At 39.4% G+C, this 12,835-nt stretch overlaps 1 protein-coding gene across 1 annotated transcript; it reads right to left on the bottom strand.

Moving 5' to 3' along the window:
* Window positions 1–263: 263 nt before the first annotated feature.
* On the bottom strand, window positions 264–12,835 carry LOC140250066 (zona pellucida sperm-binding protein 2-like). The gene is made up of 22 exons (XM_072332462.1): window positions 12,695–12,835; window positions 12,448–12,500; window positions 11,904–11,996; window positions 10,474–10,601; window positions 9,678–9,821; window positions 9,086–9,169; window positions 8,297–8,464; window positions 8,132–8,228; window positions 7,812–8,035; window positions 6,721–6,874; window positions 6,439–6,647; window positions 6,236–6,353; window positions 5,862–6,067; window positions 5,325–5,442; window positions 4,481–4,650; window positions 3,652–3,725; window positions 3,447–3,574; window positions 2,291–2,480; window positions 1,765–1,906; window positions 1,420–1,516; window positions 1,200–1,280; window positions 264–1,115 (listed from the first exon to the last, which is right to left on the bottom strand). The coding sequence occupies exons 1-22, from the start codon at window positions 12,715–12,717 to the stop codon at window positions 1,099–1,101; spliced, it is 2,718 nt and encodes a 905-aa protein (XP_072188563.1). The 5' UTR covers window positions 12,718–12,835; the 3' UTR covers window positions 264–1,098.

Here is a 12,835-nt window from a genome sequence, read left to right as displayed (position 1 = left end):
AATATACTGCATACTAGTCTTATTTCTTGGGAGAAACTCAGCATGATATACAGGGAAGTCATTTTACCACCTGTACAGAAACCAAACTGGAACCTATTAGACACAAACCCTAGCAAGCAGATAATAGATATGCCTTGTGAATTCACTGGATTGTATTCACAGACTCAGGAACAGATGACACAACCACTGAGTTAACATCGGGGAAATAATCACTAAACTCAAAGTAAATGGCCTGTCAAGCTTGTGTTTTGCCTTTCCTTTTATTCTCTAGTTGTAGAGCAAGATGCACATTTCAGCATCATTTATTTAGCACAGCAGTAAGCTGTAAGTAAGCAGTAGTAAAGTAAGACTCGTTCAGCATTGTAGCTGCTTTGTAGCTGTCTCCATTGGAAAACAGTCTTGAGGCACTTCACATGTTCATCAGGAAGCCTACACATCTTTTACTGCCCTTTCCAGCAAAAATCTATCAACTACATATCAACAGGAAACTGTAAGATTGACAAGATTTACAAACACGAGCTTTAAGTCATAGCACAAACTGGTTTAATGAGGCCAATGTACAGGTATTATAACAGAGCTACAAATCATTTATTCATTGCTTTTCTTCACAAGGTACAAACGTATTCCTGAAATAGTTTCTTGCTCAAGGTGGCTTTCACATAAATCCCCTGTAGTAGAAATCTGTTTAATAAAGTTAAAAAGCAAACAGTATTTTATACCCAATTGTTGTAGATTTTGCCCTAAGCAATAATGATTCATGCCAAGTAATAGCTTTCCTTACAACAGGAAAATACAGTAGTGAATCTGAGCGGTTTTCATAGCTCTGTTCAGATGTGGAGGAAAAAAGACATTTTTCTTTCCACTAAAAACAAACAAACAAAAACACAAGTAATCTAATAGGAACTCCTTCTAGTAAGGAAGAATCCTGAACACTTTGTAGACAGAGTTTAGTAATGGTAGTTTAGTAGTAATTGCCATGATAATACACCAAGTCTTCACTAAAAGCTTATTTTCCTCTAGCGTGGCTGCTTACTCTGCTTAGCAAAGTTACTGGTGCAATCTGTGACCTTATGGAACTAAACAGTGTTGGTTATTCCCTCAATCTGCGCGTTCACCTACAAAGAAGAGAGAGATGCTTCTTATGTTACAACCTTAGTACACTTAGTACATCAGTAATGTGATCTGAGAGCAACACCAACCTTTGCTGGCCATATTTTCCTTTCTAATAAGCACTGCTCCAGATGACACTCGGCCCCATGGATGCGGTTCTGCACTGCGATCTAGTGAGGCATTTAAGTTTTTAATATCATGTACAGCACACGCCAGGAGGAGTCTTCTAAATTGACAGAACTCCCAGCAGCATATAGTGTGCTGCTAAGCAAGCCCCAGGAACAACTTGAGAAATATCAGTTTTCTTACCAAGGCGATATGTCCCAGGATTGCACCTCCTCTGACAAATCACATCTGAAGGCAGTGGTGTAGTGCTGCAGATCACAACACTGCAGTGGAAATATAACTAGAGGAAATAAGAAATTGCAGCATGTACAGAGGAGTCTAGTAAAAACTAGATACACAGACAGACTCCAAATGAGATAAGTGAATGTTATTGTGTGACTAAGCTAGTCTTTATGTACTACTCCTAGTGTTATGCCTTGAAGGCAGACAACAGCCGCTATCAGTACCAAGCTAACTGAGCATTTGTTACATGTACTGCTCTACACGCTGGAACTGCCAACAGCACATGATAAGTAAGAGATTTCTCACCTGCATTTGCAATAGAGTCGTGCCTTGTACAAAGGTGAACACTGTCACTTCAAATCTCTTCAAGTGCTGAGGAAACTTTACTCTGTGGCTGTAATTAACTTCATGAAGGACTGTTCTGTAAGAGTCCTCGCTATTTTCACACCTTTTGGGGAAATAAAAACAAAAGAAAACAAATATAATCCAAGCCTTCATTTCAGCAAGGTCCTTCCACAACCTATGGATGTCATATGCCAGAGAACTTGTTTTCCTCAGATCATAGAAGTATGGACAGAGCCCCTCCCATTCAGGGCTCCTGCCTTTCGCCATGGTTATAGTTGCTTCTTTATCAATAGCTAGAAGCACTTGGTACTTTTCACACCAGAAGCCATAGCTAGTGTACAGGCACCTTCATGTTCTTCAGCAGATACAGAGTCAGGACAGAGCAAAGCTTCCTAGGCAACTTCTAACCTCTTCCCCAATCCTTCTAGTTAAGGTTAGGGGCCTTGTGCTGAACAGTCATCAGCCATAAGAGGAATGCTCTTCTTACCCGTTTACAAGGATTGGCCATTGTGGAAGACTGTCTTGGTTTTGGGAGTTGGTAGCCCAACAGTCTTTCAAGTTTAGTTCCAGTCTTGGGTCTGCAGGCTGGAGCAGTTCAGCTTCAAAGTACAGTGCCTCACGCAGATATTTCACCACAGGATATTCCAGTTCCTGATAGGGCTCAGAATAGGATTTCTCTAAAAGAGATGTTAGAGTTTCCTTTTTACAGTGTAAACATTCACCAGTTTTGAGTCACCCTATTTTTCCCACCATCATTCACTCTGGTATAGTATCAGAACTGGGAGAGTATATAAATGTCAGCAAATAGAGCTATGATGGCAGAGGAAATAAGAACTAGTGAAGAAAGATCTGAGGATCCAGAGGAGAAAGAGACACTTCCTTCCATAAAACCCACTGCAATGAGATGTTTGTTCAAGAATACTTCTAGAAAAGCACTGGAAGATAACAATAGAGCCATTCCAGGCAGGGTGATAGTTTTGTTCAGGCTTCAGTTGCCTCTTCTGCCAGAAGGTTACCATTTTGCAGCAGCATTATCAGAGTCATAGAATGCCCTGGGCTGAAAAAAACAACAGTGACCATCTAGTTTCATCCCCCTGCTACGTGCAGGGTTGCCAACCACCAGACCAGGCTGCCCAGAGCCACATCCAGCCTGGCCTTGAATGCCTCCAGGGATGGGGCATCCACAGCCTCCTTGGCCAACCTGATCCAGTGCATCACCACCCTCTGGGTGACAAACTTCCTCCTAAGCTGCACTGATGCAGCTTCCGTCTTTGACAAAGCACTGGACACAATAACCATAAACTAATTCCTTTGCTTAGCCACACTTTAAGGGCTAATACAGGAGAGAAACATCACAACCACTACACAAAATAACATGACTACTGCAGAAAAAAACCCACATCTTGGTTGCATATGATATGATCCACCGTAGATCCCCAGCCATTTGTTACATTCTGGAGGCAAAACCTATGAAGCCTTCAAGAAGTCTTTCACTTTGCCCTTGGGGAGATTCAAAATCATCCTGGACATAGACTTCAGCAACTGGCTTTGAGTAACCCCATTGGAGCAGAGAGCTGGACAGGAACACAATCAGCAGCTATTCCAACACTATCCTTTACAAAAAACCTGATCAGAAAAATTACCTTTAAAAAGCTTCAGTGAGAGACTTAGAGAGCCAAAACCTGGCTTCATACTCAATGGAAGGTTCTTCTTATTTTCATACTGGATGTCAGCTGAGTGCTTGATTGTGTAAACACATACAAACTTCAATCTGAGGGAAAACATTTTGGATTAGATTTTTAGAAATTAAAACCATCCTTGAACAGTCTTCTAGGGAACAGTACTTACTGGTATACTGGTATATCATTTCCAGGTTTGAAATAGAGTACATCATTTTCATATGTTATAGATGTGCTGTTGAACTGAAACATACATGTTGTTACAAACAGGACAGTTACTTTAGAACTGACTTTTCTTACTCCCCAATCACAATATCCTCATCCCTTCACTTGCCTGGCAATCTAGTAGAGTGCTTTGAGTAGGCTGCACTTGGAAATGACCAGAAACTAATGGCCAGCAGTCTTGTACTCATTAAACTAAAGCTAGTGATAACTAACAGCAAAGTCAAAATAAAGACCTAATCAACCCACACCTTGAAGGACCTATCAGCCCCAAAACAAGTGCACTGGGCCTGAGATCAGAGCTCAGCTGATTCTGTTAGCAGAATTTGTACCTAGCATTCACAGAATTAAGTTGCATTAGTTGCAAAAGGAATTTTAACATTATTAGATCTTTTGTTATTTTGTCTCTGTTTTCTGCTTATGTACTACACAGGCTGCAAGAGGAGGAAACCCACTCTAAGTCATAGTCTAGGTATTCACTAGTGACTAATGATCAGCTTCTACAAGGAAGCTGAGTATATACTGACAACATAAGTTTTCATTCAAGTCTGTTACAGTCAACAATGCCAAACTAAGTCCTATTTCAGAAAGCACTTCTGGCTCTAAAAATTGTTTTCACCAAGAAATTCAACCTAACCAAGTTTTGTATTCTCAGAAAAGGAGTGTAGGTATACTGCTTTTTGGAAGTGACCACTTGTCAGCTGCAACCTTCTGAACCTCTGCTGCTTCTAGCGCTAAACCTATCCCAACAGGAAGTAATATCACTAGGCCCTTACCTTTCTACTTGTTCCACACGTATTCACATTGAATTTAAAGGTTGCAGTCTTCTTTGTCACTAGACTGGGTTTGCACTGTTTGTCTCTTAAGACAAGCAGGCTGGTGTCCAAATCTGCAAGTCTTACTAATTTTATTGCAGTAATTACCACGGTGCCATTGGGAAGGCACTCTGAAAGGAAAAAAAATAAAAATAAAAATACATTTTTCAGTACAAATCAGGCTACAGAATAAAGGATCTGGAGAACTACATTGAAGTTCTGTATGGATTTGCTAGCAAGGCATTTGGCAGGTCATGAGCACAAACATTTGAGCAAGGCTTTCATATTAAATTTTAATTTTCTTTAGCATCTTTAGTGTGTGCGCTACATGGAATAATGGCGACTTCACTCTGTTATTCTTAGAAAGCCTCCTCTCATCAAAAGATTTTTCTAGCCAGTATATTTCAACACAGTCAATCCAGATGAGTATGTTTCTCAGTGAAGAGTGTAGAAGCTTCCTCCCCTCAAAGCCTATCTTCATAACCATAACAAAACACAAACAACAACAACAAAAAGGCCCCAAACAAGCCCAAACCCTTCTGACAAATGGTTTTGCTTTTTGAAATGAGAGGGCAAGAAGATTGTCTCCTTCACCAAACCTGGGCCTGACAGGACAGTCTCTCCAGACTGTTGTTTCCCTTGTCTTGTAGCATATTACTTGGCATAAAATTTGACAGGCACATAGGGTATCATAGAAGCATAAAAACTATAAACCATTAAAATTGCTTGGGCTTGTGATTATTCATGCAACTCAACAAATAGTATGTAGAGTTAAGACCCAGTGTGTTAGAGGTAATGTTCTCACGTATTAGCTCTGAAGGTGGAAATCTGCAGGAAATGGAGAAGTCCTTCTTATTAGCCAAGGTGATGCCATCCTTCAAGGTTAAGTGGAGTGAAGCCAGTACTCCAGAAATATGAATATCCTAGGGATGACACTCACAGATTAAACAGGAGAATGAAGATCCGCCACTTTTCTAGAAATACTCAGAAGATTATTGCAAGCCAAAGGTAACTGTCCTTGACCAAAACCACATCCTCAAGAGATATTTTTATTTTAATCCAGAGACAGACACAAAGAGCTTTTTCAGTAGTTTTACAATACAGCTTAAATATCATTGCCTGTGCAATTTCCATTAAAATGTTGTTCAGCCTTTAAGTGCTTGTAAAGTGCTTTCCTTGACTGTAAAATAATCTTTCAGGGCAGAAAATGCCCTCCATTAATTATTTGAAGCCTATCCCAAATGGATGCTTTATATTTTACCTACAAGGACATAGTGTATCATATGAATATCGCACAGAAGATAGAACGTACATTTTAATTGATGCAGACTAGTATCCTTACCTTATAGTCCACAAGGGAGGAAAGGAAAGGGACAGAGACAGTCAAGTGAGTGCCATTGTCATTCAGGCTATAGTAGTATTTCTGGGCAACCTCTGGCATCAGGTGCTGATCTGAGATGAAGGGCAGCCAGTTTTGATGCACATTTCCACGTGTGATAATGAGATGGAAATCCTTCTCATCACAAAATCCCCTTGCACTGGGTAGTACTGTAATGCAGTTAAGAGTTAACCAACATGCTTGCTACTATCAGACTTTAAGAGTGCTATTTAGCACTGACAGCATCACTGACTGAATGCAGCACAGCTAACAACTGAGTTCAGTCAGGCTAGTTGCAGCCAGATAAAGATAGTTTTGTTCAGGCCCCACTAGCTTACCAGGCTCTTTAACAGCGGATACTGCTACAATGGGAACAGCAAATGTGTCACTTGTTGGAAGGACGATGAACTTCAGTGTGACATTGAGCGTGTATTCTCTTGTGTCATCAGTTATGTACTAGGAAAATCATATTTAGAAAAAAACACTGAGTGATACAATTTCTACACCATGGTATACTGCAGGGCATACTCTTTGTACATACCTCTTTCTTAATGCCTGGTGCATCAAATGACACTTGTATTACATAGATTTTGCTTCCATTAGCATACTGAATCTCATATGTTAAATATCCATGCTGAATAGCTTCAGGTACAGTTACAGTTGCCCCTTCAATAGTCAAGTTCATGAGCTCCACATCCAAGAGAAACATTCCCACTGTAACATTCATTAGCCTTGCACTCAAATTGGGGCCTGAAAATGTGTAAGCCAACATTATTTTCTTATCAGTACCAAAAGCTTCAGTAAACAGTGTTAAGCTACTTACTGTTAGTTATAGCAAGTTCTGCTTGTTCAAATGGTGTTTCTATTTCTTTGATGATGGTATACTTCGTTAGTCCCCATTTGTTATCCTCCCACTGGTGTTCCAAGAACAGGCTGATGGAGTATTTTGTCCCATGCTTTCCACTGCTCACAGAAGTCTGCAATTTCATAATCAACACCCTTCAGTAGAATACGACTACATTAAAGTCAAAGTTGTACCATAGCATTACAGAATCTGCTAGAGCTATAGCTCCAAATAATTGTCCTCCTCTGCTCTGTGAGGCCACTCTTATGGTCAGAAGTTTGGAAGAAACAACAGCAAATCAACACCTGCAAGGAGCTGAACTCTTATGTGGTGCTTCCTGTATCACTGTTATGGACAGTAATTCCCTAAATTCTGGATTCTTGGGCTACTCAAGAGACTATCTTTTAAAGTCATCCCCCACCTGTTAACTGTTTAATTAGAAAAATGGCTCCTCCTTCAACTTCTCTAAAGCTCAGTTGTTATGATATTTGCCCAGGGCTCAGTTCACTTCAAGGAACTACTAGATTTAGAGTCTGAAGACATCCCAATATTAGGTGATCTTGTAAACAAATCATGTGCTTTCATTCTCTTCAATGTTTTTTTTGTTTTGTTTTGTTTTTGTTTTGTTTTGTTTTTTGAAAATATGACAAGATCTAAATGTTTTATAGCTTTGGAGTGTGACATCAGGATTGCAAAGCTAAAGCTCTACATTAATATGAGGAAGGAGACAAATCAATAGTCCTTTACAGAAATGGTCCATCTTCACTTGTTAGCAAGAGTCTTCACAGTGCAATGTGTACAAGAGCTATTTGTACATTCAATTTCTCCTTTTTTCCTCCTACTTTACTTCTCCCCGTCCCTTATCACTTGGAAGGAACAGAATTAGGAATTACTCCTGCCCAGGATAACAAGATGCATCACTATTCTTTCACTGTTTGATGCTATATATCACCATCCTATGATCACACAAAAAATAAAAACCTTAAGAAAAAAAGACCAGACCATGAAAACAAACAAACAAAATCCACCCAACAGAAAATCTACTTTGCCTACCACCCAACATGACTAACCTTGTAAGCACCACCTTCTGCACCTATAGGTATCTTCACTGTAATTGTATTTAAGTCATTAGATAAGACATATTTCCCGGAGGCCATTTCTTCAGCAGAGAGTTTGTGTAGATTCACGCCAGCTTCAACAAGCACATCCTTAAAGCCAGTTGCTCCAGCACAGAGTGCTTGAAAATATTTTGGAACAGTCCAGATGATTGTTTTGTTAGTGTAATTCACACCATCTTAGTGACAAGATAAGAAAACTGTCAGCTCATTACTGTAGTTGCAAGCCAGACTTTGTATATTTAAACAGTAGGGTAAGGTACCGTGTTTCTCACCTACAGGACATGCCACAACAGTATCCACCATCAGAATCATCCACTGCTGTTTGTAAAACGTACTTGATCTCACTACAGAAAAGGTAACTCCCTGAGCCTGCAGAAAGAGATCTCATTAGACCCGCACAGTCTGACAACTTCCTGGGTTGGAGTGAGTGTACCAACCTTGACCAGCTGAGTTTGTGCAGTGTTATATGGCACTCGCAGCAGAATTCTGGTTTCTGTGGTGTTAAGTCCATAGCCAGCCTTCCAAGCATCACTTACAAGCAGAGCTCTTTTTTCTTCTGGTTGATGAAACACTATCTGCCATATTGACGCTTCCCCTGCTTTTGCCTACCCAGAGAAATTCATTAATAGTTCGAGCAAGCTCTTTTAAGTGAGTTATTTACTACATTGGATGACTTATTGTATTCAACTGCCCAGCAGTTCTGTTGCCTTATTCTAAGTGCTGGTCATGTGATAACCCTCAAGTTTTGCCTTGCTCAGCCTCTTACACAAAGAAAGCTTTCTGTATCAGAAGTAAGAAACAGATGTAGAACTGAAAAAAGAACAAAACAAAAACCAGATATCCCTTCTGGTTTGGAGATAGGATATTGGTAGCATTGCTGTGCTGAAATTATAGGGTCTAAGAAGAAGAAAGCCTATATGCAGCTCATTCCTTGGCCATGAAGTCTTAGAGATTTTGTTACACACCCTCTTGCTAGGGAAAACTTGAGTTTTATGCTGAAAAACTGATCTCTGTTTCTTCCTTGGAGATTAAGCCTGCAGCTTTCTATATTTCTAATGTGAAATACCTCTACCCTAAATACTTGATAAGGAGTTCTGCTCTTCCTACTGAAGTGTTCTTTTGGAAAGGACAATTTATACTGTGTGGACATTGAAGGATGATAGTGTCAGGAGTAGCACTAGCTCTTATTAGTAAAAAAAAAAAAAAAAAAAAAAGCTGATTTTTACCTCTGGATAAGAAAGAATCCAGTCCTCAGGTTCATTCAACATGATATCCTTCTCAGTTTGGGGAACATCTCTCCTGACAGAAACCTGAATAGAAAAAGGTGCTTTAAGCGTTGGTGCCACTTTTTCCCTTGTCTCTTGATTTCAGCATATCTATTACATAGCTTTAGTGTTTTCACTTCCATTTGAAGCCAGAAAATTATTTTGGAGAGGACAAAAGGAGTTAAGAGAATTCTTCTCTTCATTGTTCTCCCCAGCAAGTTTAGTAGGTATACTTTCTGAAGGATATTTCCATTTCAGTTATTTCAGAATGCACTGAGACAATATTCAACAAGTTCAACCCACTAGCTTAACCTCCTGAATACTATTTCACAACTTTATTGTCCATTAATACCATTCAGTAGTCTATATAAGCATAAATGCATCACTAAGCTCAAAGTGTACACTGTGGTTTCACCAGTAAGCCTTTCACAGTGAGACAAACCCTGTTTCTAGTACTCATTCCTATCATCTGATCTGCTTCCAAATGTGACATCTTCTAATATTCACTTCCTCAGCTCAAGGTATTTAACCATAAGACACTTCCAATCCTTACCTCCATGTAGTTGGTTTCACATACTAACTCTCTTGGACTCCATGGGCCATAGGGGCAACTTGCACTTTTCAGATGAGTTGTAGCACTTTTCATATCAGAAGTATGGGACACTTGTATTTTTATAGTTACTGTGAACACATCTTTCTGCATGGACACAATAAACACACGTTAGACTGATTTTTCCAAGCAGGACATTAGCACTTCTTGTGACCTATCTCAGGAAATCCACCCATCAGCCTTTCCACAGAAGAGCAACTCCACTGATGAAATATTGTTTTCTACTTGGTTAACTATATAGCTGTACACATGGAGGTGTATAACTACCTATCCACACAAATACTATGGGGAGGAGCTTCAGCCTTCCATATAGCTCCAGAGCTTGACAAGATCCCAAGATGTACCTGATCTTGTGGTTTACAGCATGGCAGCAGCGAGCATGGAATACAAGCAGAGAAAATTTGAGATTAAGTGTTACTACATCTCAGACACAAAGCACTGGAGCAGAACAGAACAACAGTCAGATTGAATTCCTTGCTTTTACCCAGGAAAAGGCAGTAGTACTTCAAGGGCATGTGATATGCTTCTTCCTATACTCATCTGTACTATTATGTAGTATGTTTGAACATCAATAGCATGGATTATTTTCAGACCTCTGGACACATTTGAGGGGAATTAAACAACTTTCTGCTAATCGATGTTCAAGACATTACAACCCCTCAGTTAATGCCTACTAATAATTTGTTCATCTTCCACCTAAAGGTTATACACAACAGCACTGCGTCTTGATTTGACTTACCTCCAAGTGAGAATGACAACTTAGAGCAGAAGCACGAAACATAATGCTATTCCTGCTGCTGTATGTTATTGTGTAGCCACACTGCGATGCCAGGGCCCCATCTAGCTCCCAAGCTATGCCAGACTGATCTATGAGAAATGAGTTGAGATCAGCATTAATTAGTACAACCCTTTCTCTGTAGGCTATCAGAAGCCTACCCTTACCCCTAGGGTTCAGCTGTCTCAGGTCATCTATGGCCTGACTACATACTGTGTGGTCAGGGTTAAGAGAGAACTGCAGATTAAATTCTGCAAGGAAGTATACAGAAAGAGAATTAGGGTAAGCTTACAGACAGACTGGGACAGGAAATACTAGTAGATGAAGGGCTGAAGACAATAAATGGCCAATATGGCAGGATGTGAAATCCTGAAGGGAGAGAAAGCCTGGGTAAACACAGAACAGACAGATCAGTGTCAGAGTTGTCATGGTTTATTGATGATGACAGTTTGCAGTATTGGGGTGCTGTTTCAGAGCTGGCACAGCTCCATGTTTCTCTCTAGTGTCTTCTTGACCAATGGAGACTCTTCAGGAGTCTTAACCAGGACAGCAAACACACTAATGCTCAGATCAAATCTCTCAGTCTACACAACTATCGAGTAATTATTTTTGTCTAAAAGCATGATATTTTCAAGCTGTACATACCTCAAACACAGAGTCGGTTTATGTATGGGTGAAGATGCTTAAGCACAGAAACATACAGTAAAAAGGATTTGATGTAAGTGCAATGGTCTTGAAAAATGGATGCAGTGTAATTGACTACACACAGTCAGAAAACTATCACTGAGAGCTAATTCATCAGGTGAAAGATTACACAAACTTAGCCTTGATGTCTATTGTTTTCAAGTTATCTCACTCTCACATTCTAGGATGCTCTGTAGCATTTCTCATGTGGATATACCACTTGTTAATTACTAAGTCTGCAGTCAGAGAAGGCACAGCTAATTTTCCTGCTTCATCAAGAACTTATACCCATCTACCAGCATCTACCAATTCCCTTAGTTGTAAGCAAGAAGGTGGGTAACCATCAGTGCAAAACCAGTAATATAGCACCAGCTAAGGCTGCTGCATTTTGAGAATAGGATGTGTGGTGTCTAGAGGAAATATCTGTACCAGGAACAATATCCATTGGCATCAACATGCCAACAGCTACCATATTTTCCTATAGAGTGCATTTCACTTTCAGTCCAACAGCAGTTATGATTAGACTTCATACAACTAAGTCATAACAAGGCTATAAGTTCCACAAAAATAAAAGCAACTTTAAAAACTACAACAACAAGAAATAATGTGTTTCCACTACTCTATTAGCTTAATGTGCTCCTGCAAATTCTAGTGTAGGAAAAACTCAAATGATTTCAAGAACTTCACCATCTTCTTCTGTACCAACTTACCAACAGCAGAAAAAGATAAATATTTATCCTTCAAGTGTTCCATGCTCAGGGTTAAATGCAAGAAGTTCTTCAAGCACTCTGCACTCACAAGTCCTTTGTTGAAGGCATTGAAAGACAGAAATACAGAATTAAGGATAAGAAATAAAAATTCTCTACTTCCTACACAGCTTTGTATCAGAAATTATATCTCTCTTCTAACAAGGAATGTTAGATTTAATAAACAAACAGAAAACAACACAAAAAGAAGAACAAGAAAACAAAGTCAATGAAGAAATCACCAAGCAATATTTCCAACACAGCCACGAATGTGTATTCCAGCAGTAATTGCAACTGGTCAGCTAGCACTGCTACTTTGAGCAGCCAGTGATGGAAACAGGATTCTGCAATAGGATCAAGAGAACAAAGTTTGTTGCCCTAAAATGAACTTCTAAATTGGAAGAGAATAAAACAAGAAAGACAAGGAATTTTCCCTCCAATCTATTGAAAGGAAAATGAAAAAAGATAATAGAAATTTTTAGGTAAATGCTGCCTACAGCAGGGTTACCTGATGCCACTTGGGTCCATGTTGCAGAGATGAGTATTCCTATTAATAATAACCTGCACGAAAAAGCAAAGATTAGCAGAACCTACAAGTTTCTGTGCTCAGAAACTTGAGATTAACTGTTAAGAATTACAAGTCTAGATACTGTAAAATGAGATTTCCTTGATTACCACTGAAAAGTTGGTAAAGAAAAACTCAAAATGCTGATTCCTTGAAAACAGTTAACATTTAACTACTGTGAAATCCTCACCTCAGTACCAGATCTAAGTTCATTGCACACTTGCTTTAGCTCAGTGCTTATTCTTCTAACAGTCACAAGGAAATACAAATTTCCACCATCAGCTTTCCATAAAGCTAAAAGATCTTTGTCTTCCCCATCTTAAAAGGAAAG

This window comes from Excalfactoria chinensis, chromosome 3 (genome assembly GCF_039878825.1).
Source record: "Excalfactoria chinensis isolate bCotChi1 chromosome 3, bCotChi1.hap2, whole genome shotgun sequence".
Taxonomy (NCBI): domain Eukaryota; kingdom Metazoa; phylum Chordata; class Aves; order Galliformes; family Phasianidae; genus Excalfactoria; species Excalfactoria chinensis.
This window is presented reverse-complemented; position numbering and strand designations above follow the sequence as displayed.